This window comes from Procambarus clarkii, chromosome 46 (genome assembly GCF_040958095.1).
Source record: "Procambarus clarkii isolate CNS0578487 chromosome 46, FALCON_Pclarkii_2.0, whole genome shotgun sequence".
NCBI lineage: Eukaryota > Metazoa > Arthropoda > Malacostraca > Decapoda > Cambaridae > Procambarus > Procambarus clarkii.
This window is the reverse complement of record NC_091195.1, coordinates 32,407,086-32,422,231: the sequence shown is the minus strand read 5'-3', so window position 1 is coordinate 32,422,231 and position 15,146 is coordinate 32,407,086. Positions and strand designations below refer to the sequence as shown.

At 40.9% G+C, this 15,146-nt stretch overlaps 1 protein-coding gene across 1 annotated transcript in view; it reads right to left on the bottom strand.

The window, feature by feature from the left end:
- The window catches only part of LOC123770541 (methyltransferase-like protein 27), an 81,690-nt gene that overhangs the window by 28,940 nt on the left and 37,604 nt on the right, over positions 1 to 15,146 (bottom strand). The window contains exon 3 of the mRNA XM_069301904.1: positions 8,150 to 8,242. Within this exon, the coding sequence (XP_069158005.1) occupies positions 8,150 to 8,242 (93 nt within the window). The remainder of the gene's footprint in view (positions 1 to 8,149; positions 8,243 to 15,146) is intronic.

Here is a 15,146-nt window from a genome sequence, read left to right as displayed (position 1 = left end):
AAGCATTAATCATGGATAGTTCCTATGATATAATCCATGCGGAACATCTAGATATTTTCAGAGAACCATCTCGTGTTATTATTGCTGGTTATTCAAACAGCGGAAAATCCTACTTGTGCAGTAAACTTGTAAGGAAGTATCAACACAAGTTCTCCTCAATAATCATATGCGGAGGAGGTTACTCTGAATTACGATCAGATCCACAAATTAAAGGGAAGCTGATCGAGCATTCAACCATTATTGATCCTGTGGAAGAGCGAGTAGATAATGACTCGCATATCTTAGTAATCTACGATGACCTTTTTACTGAGTCTGCGAATTCAAAAATCGTATCAGACATGTTTACTAGGGGCAGACATTTCACGGTTTCCGTCATATTGATTACTCAAAATATATTTTTTCCTGGTAAATATTCGAGGAATATTAGTTTAAATGCTTCTCATTTCATATTGGTTAAATCACGAGATCTGTCACAAATTGAAACACTCGGACGACAAGTATTTGGGAAAGTGGATTCAAAGAAATTTGTAGAGTTATATAAGCAAGTTATTAGCCAGCCCTACGGCTATTTGCTAGTAGATCTGGGCTCGAACACTCCATCTACGATAACATTACGCGGTAATATTGTTCACGAACCGCCCTATGAGATAGTTTACCAATGGTGAGCAAGAAAGATGTGCTGGAACGAGTATATAACGACCCCTCATCTAGCGGAGGGCTTGGAGGGGTACAGAGATTGTATAAGGCCGCCAAATTAATTAACTCTAGTATAACTCTAGCCGATGTAAAGGACTATCTGAAAAGCTCTGACTCCTATACGTTGCATTATTTAGAACCACATAAATTCCCTCGGCGTCGGGTGTTAAGCCCTAAACCACGACTATTTCAAGCTATAGACTTGGCCGAGATGAGTTTATTGGACAAACATAATGACTGAACGAAATATTTACTCGTATGCGTAGATATTTTCTCCAGGTACGCCCAAGTAGTACCCTTACGCGCTAAGGATGGGAAAAGCACCACTAATGCTCTAGCTTTAATTCTAGATTCACCTCATTCTCAGGGAGTGCGCAAAATTAATTCTGATCGAGGTGGAGAATTTTATAACGCCACTATGAAAAAAATGCTGGCAGCAAGGAAAGTACGGTTATATAGTGTATTTTCTCAGGAGACTAAAGCTTCAATCGCTGAGCGGTTCATACGTACTTTAAAAGGTAAACTTTACAAGTTTATGACGGCGCACAACACTTTAAAATACATGCAGGCTCTACCAGATATTGTGAAAACATATAATTTAACCCCGCACAGAGGATTGAAGGGGAAGACACCTGAGGAGGTGCACGCTCTATCCTCGCCCAGCGAACACGCCAAACAATTTGATTTAATGTATAAAAGCCCGAGCAAAACAAAGAGAGCTGTCATTCCACGATTGAGTGTTGGTGATACAGTACGCATCACTCTATCCGATCGCATTTCCAAGTTTAAGAAAGGGTTTAAGCAGCAGAACACCCGAGAGATCTTTACAGTTACACGTATTGATCGGAGACAACACATCCCTTTATACTTTCTAAAAGATCTGAATGGGGAAGAAATTGATGGTGGCTTCTATAAACAAGAATTAACACCAACACATTTGCCTCAAACCTTTAATATTGAGAAGGTATTGGGACAACGCAGAGTCTCTGGCAAACTCCAGTATAAAGTTTGGTACGCAGGTTATGATCGATCATTCGATCAATGGATTGGTGCTGGTGAGATATTACATTTATAATGAAGAAGTCCTTAGTTTATAAATACAAGGAATTGATCCAACTATTATCAAAACTTCAGTATTCCTCGAGAAAGCAGTTGATTGAAAAATTGAAGAAACCACATATAAATTGTTTATCAGAAATTTTTAATAACTTTTTAAAAAAAAATTGCCCGTGCCTGACAAGGTCGTTAAAAAGTTGAAGAAATATAAATTGCTTATTCGGTCACTAGCCTGTAAGAAACCTTCTGTGACAACTAAGAAACAGATATTAACCAGCAAACGAGGAGGCAGTATTTTATCCATTATTTTACCGATTGCAGCTAGTTTAATTACACGGTTGTTCAGTAAGTAAGTAAAATGAAAGCCTTTTATCTCGTACCGCGTAAAATAGTGGACAACCGGAAAGCTGCACACAGCCCTGCCTACCCCCCTGTGAAAGCGGTTGCTCGTCATCTTACTGTCAAACCACCTCCTCCTCCTCCTCAGCTGCATACCAACCCTTCAATAAAACATTTAATAGATTTGAAGTTGAAAGTGAGAGATCACGAATATGCGAGATCCTTGCTAAAACCATTATGATGCTACCGGAATCGTTCGTTGGGATCTGAATGGAAATGTATTGGCTCCAGTATCTGGCATACATATAATTAATGACATTATACATAAAATGACTGTGCTTAAATCTGTTTTTTTACCGGATAAACTCCCCATTGCTCAACTGTTTTTCACACTAACATCTACATCGCGAGATTTATTCTGTAATACTACGGCAAGCAGTCAAGTGTATGAGCCTCCATCTGTTAAGAGAAAGGCAACTGTCAAGATTGATCCTCACAGTAAAAGGAAAGCTTCCTGGATCGTATATTAGCAGGTGAGTGTATATAAATGAGCGTGTAATGTGTAGATGGCTTTACTAGACAAAAAGCGGTCTAAGGAGATAGAGCGATGGACACTCACGTGATATACGCCACCAGTGTATCAGATACGCATTTATTCCCCAATAACATCCCCGCATCTTTCCAAAATCGATTGTTTAACCAGCTAGAATTAGATCCCAGGAGGAGTTATGAAATGTGTCTACAAAAATTACTCCTCCCCACTTCACATTACGTTATTAAGCGTGATAATCCTGAGGCATATATACGTGTAGGCGTTACGTATGAGAAAGTGAGCGAGGGGAAATACATGCATTCAAAGCATTTATTATCATCTGATGTTTTAGCTGGAACTATAAAAGAAATTAATACCACGATTAATACAGAAATAGAGGTCATATTTTCAAGTAATGCTAAACTGAGTTTTTTAGGAAAGTCATTAAAACAATTTTCAGCTAAATATGGAACGCATTTTATTAAATATGATTCTTCCTCCAATCGAAACAAGTTCACTACTGTGATTAGTGATGAGAATATTAGCTCTGCAACGGGGCATAAAAACATCAGTAGAGTTACATTATCATTTGGAACCGCTTTTGGGAAAGTGTTGGGCGTAGTTCCAGAAATAGAATATGACATATTCGCAAAACGTCAGTACGCCTCGAGTGTAGTTAACACATGTCTATTCCCGCCAATGCCTAGAGGAGGAGTTGATATTCTGTGTGTTTATTGCGATAGAATCTCTTCTACTAGATATGGAAACCAGTCTGTAAATATTTTGGATGTAATCTCCCTAAATGGAAGTGATAACAGCAACAATAAAAAACTATATGTGCGTCTTAACACTAACATGATAGATAGCGTCAGCATCACTATTAGGGATCAAGATGGTAACCCCATACATTTTGATGAACGTGGGTGCACCATAGCAGTCTTGCATGTACGCCCCGTTGCAGGAGGTATATAACACCAATGCTTTCCCCCCACTCCTCATTCGTCTGAAACAAGCGGAGAAATGCGTGTCCACTTTATTCCCCCCTCTGTTGAGGAATTATACATTCTGTTAACCCCTCCTAGAGGTGGTGGGACTGATGATATACGGATTTTCAACAGCAGTAGACGTTATACGCGAGGAGGAGGAATATTTTCCTTTTTAAGCGGGATAGCGCGTCGAGCTGCACCCTTTATCATGAGGACTCTGGCCCCGGCTGCGCTTAGCTTGGGGCAGAACGTACTAGACGACATTAATAATGACAAACAAACTTTCAAACAATCTCTTAAGAAACGCGGAATTGAAACATTGAAAGGAGTGGGGAAGCAAATGATAGGTGGAAGAGTGCAGAAAAAGAATAAGCAAACAAACAAAAAATTAGTAAACATCAAACGTTTTACTAAAGCGAAATATAATGATGTGTTGTCATAACTTCTTCTCACTCGGTTGGTGTTGTCTAAAGCGCGAACATGGCCGGATATAACGCTCTGGGCCTCCAGGTGCCATTAGAACATTATACAGCTGCTGTTAGTGAAGCCTTTCCTAAAGTATTTTCCCCTCGATTGGTAGAATCAACAATTGCCAGCAGACAAACGGTGGATGTATTACCTGTGAATTCTGGGGTCAATAATAAGTTTACAGACACTTATCTGGAATTCATCATCAAGGGAGTGAATGGTCAACTGGTGGATTTATCATCTATAGCTTTGGAGTTGACTATTGATCTAACCGAAGAAGATGGAATAACGCCTTTAGGAGATGCTAAAAACGCATCGTTGGTGAATGGATTATCGCAAACTCTATTCAAATCCGCTATTGTGTATTTAAACGAAACAGTAGTTGAAACCAGCTCATTATTCTCATTCTGGTCATACGTAAAGTTATTATCTACGATTTCTGGGTGTAAGGCTAACCGCTATGATAAACTGTCGCAGTTTTTTAACCGAGTCGATCCTGGTAAAATTGAAGCTGGTTATTTCACTAATGCCTCGGCTAGTGAGAAGCAGCGGATGACTGATATGAAAACGAGTGGCGTGAATACATGTTTTAAACTAATGCTGGATGTCACATCCGTTAGTGAATACGTTTTGGATAATGTGGACATCAGGGTGAGGCTCGAACTTCAACCTGATAAGTGGCTTATACTCAGCGATAATGAACATGCTAATTTTAAATATAATATCAAGTCTACACGTCTATGGGTGGATCGGGTATTGCCATACCCTGAAGGATTAGTAGCCATTAATAAAGCCATGGTGCAGAACAACTCTCCTATTACGTATACTTTTAATAAAACTTTATACAAAACGTATATATTGGGCACAGGTCAGCGCTCTATAACAATGGACCAGCCGTGGGGGACTGTTATACCAGAACATTTATATATGATCATCCTTGATATGGAGGCCGTGTCTGGTGCATATAATCGCAACCCACTTTATTTGGAAAACTGCGAGCTTAGTAAAGTATTAATATCGCAGAATTGCAGTAATATTGTCAATATTGGGTGCGACTTCCCTCATAACTGCGCCAAGTTGTATTACACAGCATTACAAGCCTTAGGCTTCGATAAAGACAATATATTATCTTATGACACATATGTGAATGGTGGAACCATACTGGCCTTTAATTTACAACCCGAGGATATCGATGACACCATCCCGATTGAAAAAAGTGGTAATCTGAGGATCGCTTTGGAATTTAAACATGGAGTAGCTAGAAATAAAGTCATTCTAGTTTATGGGTCTACAACAGGTGTGATTAGCATTAACGCGGATCGTCGCGTTATTTGCGATACGCGAGGATAAAATACTAATATGAATTGTTTGGAAATAAATGAGGCTATCAGAAGTAATTTAGGTGATAAGGTGGTCTATCTAGGATGTTTCCTAGCTGATGACGTACGGCAAATACTGACAAAAATACATAAAAAAAGACCTGTGGTGTTCATAATGAACACTCTGGACTCGGGTTCTCGTAATAAAATGGGTCATTGGATAACATTCTATGTAAATAAGGATGAAGGTAGAAGCGAGATAGTTATACTAGACAGCTATGCCAATCCAGCAATAGGATCTTATTCAAGATATTTCGAAGAGTTTATGTCTTACTTCCAAGACTATACCCTATATATTATGAAGAAAAGGATTCAATCCTTGAATAGTTACTTCTGTGGGAATTACGCCGTTTATTTTGCATATCATTTTTGCAGACTAGGCTTAGAGACTGCCCTGCTTCACTTTGATGAAGCGTTTAAATATGGTAATTTTCGCAAGAATGATGAAAAAGTGTTGAAATTCAATTACGCTCAGATGAAAATGCCTGTGTGTAAGCAAACATTCTGCTTAAACGGTAGTGATGCTGAGTGTGAAACGCTGTGTGACGAAGTTGGCTAGGATGATAGTGCGGTGAGTAATACTTTATGTTAGGATTGAATGATGAACACAATAATGTCTGTAGTTATGTTTACAACATTGACAACAACAAAACTTATAACCTTTTCCCCTTTCTACAGATTGACTGATTGACTAGCGTGTCGGGAAGGATCGATGGACTGAATGAAAGCCTTTCTACATCTGTCTGCTAGCTAAACCACCAAGAAGAAGTCTTATTATTATTATTATTATCATTGTAAATCGCTTAAGTGTTTAATAAAGAAATAAATTTATATAATGTGTTTACTTTTCCCTCGTTATTGCTCTCACCATGTTGATCACGTTACAATATAGCTTACACATACTAAAAGGTTTTGCACAGAACAATGGTTGATGGTATGGGGGCGGAAGGGGCTGAGGGGTGGGAGTAATTGATGGCTAACAAGTGTGGGTCTGTCGTATGTACCTCGCCCCTCCTTACCGGAATCCGCAGTGTATGAGGACTCGTCGTGGGACGAACATCGCCACTCTGAAGACAACGAAAACCCTATAAGGGAATGGCCCAAGGGAATGGCCCCACTTCCGCTGGAGAGTGCCCTCTCGCTCTCTTACCCATCGACACTTGTGACTTCCTGTAGGGGAGCTAATGGACGTCCAGGCCTTCCTCTCAGGTACAGGGGTTCTCCTCTCCCTCCCCCCTCCCCAAACCTCCTCTACTCACAATCATCAAACTATTATCATTAAGTCTATGACAATCTCCTTCCTCATATTACACTCTTATCCTTGTATTTTCATACGTCTTCCCAGAAATTCCCTTTGTGTCTAGAGCGATGCGGTACACCTGCTCACCTGCCACTCAGGGCTGCCTCCGACACGCGCCAAACTTCCGGGAAATTCCCCAAAAACCCTGTGTGACGACGACGACGCGCTGCGACTACGACGTCGCGCGCCACCTGGCACCCAACAACATGACCTCCCCTCTTTCCTGACCACATACCCAAACACCGGACGCTCACACGCGTCCGAAACGCGTCAAAACTTCCGGGAAATTCTCCCAAAACCCCGTGTGACGACGACGACGTGCTGCGACTACGACGTCGCGCCTCACCTGCTCAGATGGCACTCAAGAGTGCCACCTGGGGCAGCTGGTGCGCGTCGCTGTAGTCACATATTTCACTACTGCCCTAAAGTATAGCCCCACTCAGGGAGCCATGAAGTGTAGCCCTCCTCAGGGAGCCCTGAAGTGTTGCCCCCCTTCAGGGAGCCCTTAGGTGTAGCTCCACTCAGGGAGCCCTGAAGTGTAATCCCCCCTTAGAGAGCCCTTATCAATAGTCCTACTCTGGGAGCCCTGATGTGTAGTACCACTCAGGGAGCCCTGTTGTGTAGTACCACTCAGGGAGCCCTGTTGTGTAGTACCACTCAGGGAGCCCTGTTGTGTAGTACCATTCAGGGAGCCCTGATGTGTAGTACCACTCAGGGAGCCCTGATGTGTAGTACCACTCAGGGAGCCCTGATGTGTAGTACCACTCAGGGAGCCCTAAAGTGTGGTACCACTCATGGAGCCCTGATGTGTAGCACCACTCAGGGAGCCCTGTTGTGTGGTACCACTCAGGGAGCCCTGTTGTGTAGTACCATTCCGGGAGCCCTGTTGTGTAGTACCACTCAGGGAGCCCTGATGTGTAGTACCACTCAGGGAGCCCTGTTGTGTAGTACCACTCAGGGAGTTCTGAGGTGTAGTACCACTCAGGGAGCCCTGATGTGTAGTACCACTCAGGGAGCCCTGATGTGTAGTGCCACTCATGGAGTCCTGAGGTGTAGTACCACTCAGGGAGCCCTGATGTGTGGTACGACACAGGGAGCCCTGATGTACAGTACCACTCAGGAAGACCTGATATGTAGTCCCTCCCATGAAGCTCTGATGGGTATTGGGCTCATAAGTCAGATTATTCATTATTCATCATTCATTCCTCACAAAATCTGTGGAACACTGTAGGAACTTCATCCTCCTTACTATCACATAAATACAGTCAACAGTAACAAACTACAAACAATTCATCAGTGTTGCAGTAAAACAAATATTGGTTTGTTATCTACTTAGTAAACTGTATTCTGTAACGGTTCCTTTGTGTGTTGGGAATACAGTTTGAGTTCTCACCTGGCTTGGCGACCCGGATAAATTCATTGAGGCCTTGAACAGGCATGTGGCTCTCACCCATGCCGCCACAGATCAGCACAACGTCATATGTATCTGGCAACACAACACAAGATAAACATTACCACATGGGTTATTATAAACACAAGTGTTGCCACCACGTCATAGGTATCTGGCAACACAAGATAAACATTACCACCAGGAACATTATAAACACAAGTGTTGGTACATGATCACACTCCTCAACATGTCATTGGATGGTCTTCAACATGTCATTGGATGGTTACAAAAACAAATTAATAATGGAAATAAAAATCATCTAATCGAAGGCGTTTAATTATTTTTTTATTTAATCTAAATAATTTAATATTAATTTTAAGCCATGAGACTAAATAGTCGTTGACATTTTGACATTTGACAGAGAAATCAAAACTTTTGCATTCTCAATTTGTCAAATTATTATATTTTTTCAAGTAATAAACATATCTTTACAAATCAGTCAATCAACGGGTTTACCAGCCCTCCATGTTATGGAATAATGATGATGATGACTGAGGCATGAGATAAAGCCTGAGCTGAGTCTTAGTCGAGATGATGACAGGATGTACTAGAAGATAGTAGGATGTACTAGAGGTTGGTAGGATGTACTAGAGGATGGTAGGATGTGCTAGAAGATGGTAGGAAGTACTAGAGGATCGTAGGATGTACTTGAAGGATATACTAGAGGATGGTAGGATGTACTTCAGGATTGTAGGATATACTAGAGGATGGTAGGATGTACTTGAGGATGGAAGGATGCCCTTGAGGATAGAAGGATGTATTTGAGGGTGTTAGGATGTACTTGAGGATGGTAGGATGCCCTTGAGGATGGAAGGATGTACTTGTGGATGTGTAGGATGTACTTGAGGATTGTAGGATGTACTAGAACATGCTAGGATGTACTAGAGGATGGCAGAATGTACTTGAATTTGGTGGGATGCCCTTGAAGATGTAGAATGCCCTTGAGGCTGGTAGGATGTACTTAATTGAGGATAGTAGAGTATACTAGAGGAAGGTAGGATGCCCTTGAGGATATAGGATGTATTTGAGGATGGTATGATGTTCTTGAGGATTGGCACCCAGTAAATCCTCCCCGGCCAGAATACGAACCCAGGCCAAAGCGCTCGTGAAATGCCATGCTCTTCCTTCCTTAGTTAATTACGATATATATATACCCATTTACGCTCGAGATGTCTATCGAGAACCGCGCATCGGCAATCGAGAGGAGGAGGAAGAGGAGAGAACGTGCCAGCCACCTCCCGACTCGGACGCCATTGACAGCGTGCAGCAGAGAGCTACGTTTCGACCGTACTTATTTCGCCCGCACGACCAGTAGAGCGGTGCCACGTTATCTGGCATATTATAGCTGTGTTTCAGACTAGTATATCTGCAATTCTATAGTCAACGCCTTTCAAGCAGCAGCTGGAGGACGAAGGATTGCTCAGTTATCTACATCAACGGACACGCGGCTCGGCAGCTAGGTTCACCAGTTTGTTATCATGTGGCCACAGTTAACATTTAGGCTAGATGTCGTTAGGCCGTATATAAAATAATAAAATCCCGTACGTGTCTTTAGTAATTTTACAATCTAAATAGATAATTATTTTCATTATTTCTGCAGAAGAAATTTACAGTGCTTTAATATAAATTGCACAGATATTGGCTGAAGATTTCTACAGTTATCTTTATAATGTAGGATTTATTTGTAGTTACCTATTATGTAGAAGATTTCTACAATGTAATTGCCTTCCAGTTCCAAGTCGACGTCAACCAAGGTGCTAGGCTTCCTCAACTTCACGTGCAACAATTTGCTCTAAGCAACACGTCGTCGGTGGAGCGTGGCAACTGATTACACCTCACTAGATTCACAGCTAAGCTGTCTCTCTTTTATCTGTAGTAATAACTCTGTAGTTACAGTAATGATCTCTCAAAGAGATCAATTACATTAACCCGTTGATTTATATCCACTGTACTATTCTATCCAGTAGTATATTGAGGTGCATTTACCTCCAATTAATATTATATAATCAACCTTGTTTACTTTCATAAGTTATTTACTCTGGTGAAGAACCAGCACCAGAATAATGCTAGGGATGTATTAATCTTTTAGCATGTAACCCCCCAATTTTGTGCAGGTTAATTTGGCTCCATTTATATAAGAAATACAGTTTCACTAAGATCCATAGGACACTAGTTCTTGGGGTCAGTTTAATCCATTGTCACATTTTGTTTTCCACTTTTTCTCAAAAAGTGGTGGTCCTTCATATCTATGGAAGTATTTATTTAATACAAGTTATTGGAGTCAGGTTTTCCCCCACAAAGTCCGTCTTCCTGCCATTAACTTACCAGTATTTCATGGCAAGGACGATGAAAATTTTGAATGTTCCTGAAACACGTTTGATTCATTTGTGAACTGTAAAGGTTCCATTACCAAATAAAAAAAATTCCTTTATTTGTAAAGGACCTTGAGAGGTGAAGCAACAGCAGTTATTGACAAACTGATTCTTAGCGATGACGACTACAATATCGCCATACAGTTGTTGCAACTCAATTATTGTGACAAAGAGCCAATAAATTGGCTCTATAAATTACTATAATTTGAGAGCTGAACCTACACCAGCTTAAACACTTGAGGCAATACAAGACTCTAGAGTCCAAGTAAAGTCTCTTAGTCAAAGCTGTAGCTGCTAAGGCACATGTTTGCCACGCAGAATTGGTGTTAAAATTACCAATCTAGAGCAAATTACCCAAGGAAACCTTGGAATCTCTTTGCTCTCACTATAAAACAGACATCCTCTCCCTGGACGAAATTTTTGTGGGTGTGAGGATGATTGTGAATCGTATGAGAGCACATGAGAAAATACAACAAATACAGAGTTCATCAACTGACAAGTCTAAAACGACGAAGTCAGAGTAAACAAATAGTACATCAAGTACTAATCCAAAACACAAGCAAAACACTTCCACTTCTAAGTGGAAGTCAGGCAGTGTAGGCACTCATGAAGTGGGTCCCTTAAAGCCTACAGATACTGTGTCACCCAAGGGAGTGACTCGAGAAGGTGCTGTAGGCTGGCAGACATGTCTATTCTGCCAAAAGGAACATTCTGTCTACCACTGCACAAATTATCTTGATCATGTCACCCGTGTCAAGCGACTGAAGGAATAGCAAAAATGTACTATGTGTCTCAGATCACATAACATTAACACCTGTGAGACCCAACTACATACCTGCAATAGGTGTAACAAGGATCAACACAATGTAGTACTTTACACGAAAGTAAAGTCTCCAAAACCAAAGGTGGAGGAAGATAAATCTTCCACCTCAGTAAGTACTATAAGGTGCGACAGGAGATTATTGTCCTGTTGACAAAGTCCAACAATAACGCGACTTTGCCCACTGCCCAACTGACTATCAAAAACATGGGAGGACCAAGGTCTATACTAGAGGATTCTTTGACCAAGAGGTCCCAGAACACTTGTCACTGTAAAGGTGGCAGATGATCTTCAATTAACACCTGTTACCCAGGTAAAATAGAATATTTTGGGGTTCTTGAGAAACACAGGGCCTCAAGTACACCTGGCGGTACAACGTCTTGTACGTTTGGGGTTTATGTCCGTTCATTACAGACCATCATAGTTGACATAATTCCGTCGGACCTATATGTTCATAGTCTATGAGCAACTGCTAAACTCCTGAACGAAAGAAGAGTTAAATTTGCAGACAATAAAATTATGTCCGACCACCTCACCAAAATTGGAATCCTTGTAGGTGCGGACTACTACCATAAATTCATCACTGGACACATAAAACAACCGGGAATGAGCCTGTTAATGTTCCTGAGAGGCAAATTATTAACAGGTCCAGTAATGTTTGTTGTATACACCTATAGACAACAAACAAATCAATTCAGTGGTGGTTTCGTGAGTAGCCAAAGAGGAGTCACCAATAATGTTCTGAAACATGATAAAGTAAGAGCTGGATCCCCCTGTCCTTAAAATATGGGATCTAGGTACCTTGGGCATCGTCCCTGAACAACCTAGTCCAGACGATGCCTGGACATATCAACAATACCTCGACTCAGTTGTATACAGCGACAAACAATACTTGGTCAGGCTACAATTTCATGGCACAAAACCAAATAAGGTCTCAGGTGTTGCGCTTACAGAGACAACTTAAGCACCTGAAACTGTACAATGAAATAATCCAACAACTCTGAAATATAATAATTTGAATCGTAGAAAACGACGACCCTATGGAGGAACACATTTCCTCATTCTATTGAAAGCCTCAGTTACTACCCCACTGAGGATAGTGTTTAACTGCAGTGTCAAAGGCAAAGAGAATAGTGTCTCTTTGAATGATTGCCTTCAAACTGGCCCTAGCCTAACCCAAAAGGTTTATGATGTGTTATTAAAATTGTGAACAAGAATTTATACATATACAGCCGACATAAGCAAGGCATTCCATAGGGTAGGCCTCCAAGAGGAAGTTATCTTGAGATGATTTCGGGGCTTAGTGTTCCCGCGGCCCGGTCCTCGACCAGGCCTCCACTCCCAGGAAGCAGCCCGTGACAGCTGACTAACTCCCAGGTACCTATTTACTGCTAGGTAACAGGAGCATCAGAGTGAAAGAAACTCTGCCCATTGTCTCTCGCCGGCACCCGAGATCGAATCTGGGACCACAGGATCACGTGCCGAGTGTTCTGTCCCCTCAGCCACCGGCTCCTCTAGAAACCGGAGGACAGAAACTTCACAAAGTTCCTTTGGATCAAGGATCTCAGTGATCCAAATAGTGATTTAATTTGGAGGACTTCTTCTCCCTTTCAGCTTCAGGCCACTTTAGACATGCACTTGAAGAAGTTCAATAGCTCCTACAGAGACTGAAATTAGTTACAATCTGTATTTTGGCAGTTTCCATGGAACTACTAGCAGCGGAAAAGAACTGCTAACAATTTACCATGGAAGCCGATCGAGAGTGGTTGGGAGCCAATATGCCTCTCCAGTTGTGGGCTAAAAATAATGAAAAACTAAACAAACTTTTAGAATCATAATTTTCTGACTACCAAGGGCCTCAGAAAAGGAAGGTATTAGGAGTAGAATAGAAAACATTAACTGATCAAATCGCAATCAAGTCGGAGGAAACTGAAACTACCAACTTAACAATGAGGAAACTGCTCCCCAAATAATCAAACCCTTCGACCCCTTGGGACTATCAATTTCATTATTAATTAAGGACACGTTATTGATGCATGAATGATGGATGGAGATATAGGCTGGGATGATCCTCTGGCTCCTATACTTCAAGATAAATGGCAGAGGGTTAGTGAAAGCTTTAAATGCCCTAGAATCTATTAAATTCCCATGAACGGGAAAGGGAATTTAATTTAAGTCGGGAAAGAAACATGCCTGAGGGAAAAGCTAAGTAGTGTTCGCCAAAAGTACAGCAAAGTGAAACTCACACCAACAAAATTCCAGACTATAGTTGACGAATTTTCTGATCTTGATCTTGAAAGTGTAGAAAGTGACAGTGATGTAGATTGTGAGGTGGTTGAAACTGAAACAGCAGGTGAGGGTGAAATTAAAAGCGAGCTGAGTGATGATAATGTTGATACCACCCTGCTATTAGAACACAGACTACTCGTACCCCATGCACAAGTTCTGTTGAAGCTTGGTCTACTGACAACACTCCGCCTTTTGTACACAGTTGTACTGGAGCATCAGGCCTGTCTTTGCCAGTACCAGCATTCCTCTGGGATTTTTACAGTTATTTATCACGCAAGATTGTCTGAAATTTATGGTATGTGAAACCTACTTGTACGCATCACGAAGCTTGTCGAATGCTTGTAACACCACAAACAATTATTGGGTTGAAGTGAGTAAAAGATCTTGCCAGACATTTGGGACTGACAATATTGATGGGCGTTGTGAAGATGCCAACGATGAGTATGTACTGGCAAACATATAAATTGTGGCATTTATTTCTTTTCAATACTTTTATAACTGCGAAACGATATGTACTGATAGGAAAGTGTTTTCATACTTATAACAATAATGCCATTCCCAAAGACAATGAACACAGTCTAATAAAAGTTAGAACACTCATGGAATATCTAGCATATAAATATAAAGCAGTATACAATCCTTAGAAAAAATTGTGTTTGGAAGAAGCCACAATGCCACTGTCTACATTTCATGGTATATAACCCAAATCAACCTGATAAGTATGGAACAAAGCTGTATATGCTGGCTGAATCGCATACTGGTCACATCTATGATTTTGATGTGTATGCAGGAATTAGGAAGATAACAATTCAAACGGTTATGGGCTTGAATTGAACCACAATTATAACAAAAGTTATAATTTATATATGGATAACTACAATAACTCTGTTCAACTTAGTGAAAAGCTGTTTGAACAAGGTGCATACACCTGTGGTACTCTCAGACTACAGCGTGGTGCACCAAAAGATTTTCAGCTACAAGGAAAGGGTAAATTGCTAGTAGATAAACCTTTATAAATGGAAGAAAAAAACTTTTATAATTATGTGGAAAGATGAGCGAGTTTTTCACTCATCACAACATGCCACAATGCAGATACACAAGAAGAGGAACGAACTAACGAGTACGCAAACCTGACGGAACATCTTCATAGCAACAGGTCACTGTGAACAAACTAAAGGCAATCTGTGACTACAATAACAACATCAAAGATGTTGATCACTTCGACCAAATGGTCATATATTATCATTTCACATGGAAATGTTACAAGTGGACGATGAAATTCACGTTCTTCTTTCTGCAAATGGCTATCCATAATGCTTTTCTGTTATACAATTACTACACAACTGGTACAAAGAAACTCTCATTGTTCCAGATCCACGAAGTAATCATTTGGTCACTACTGAACTTTGAGTACAAGAATTGTTCTCTCCAAAATTGCAACATCATACGTGCAAGTGAT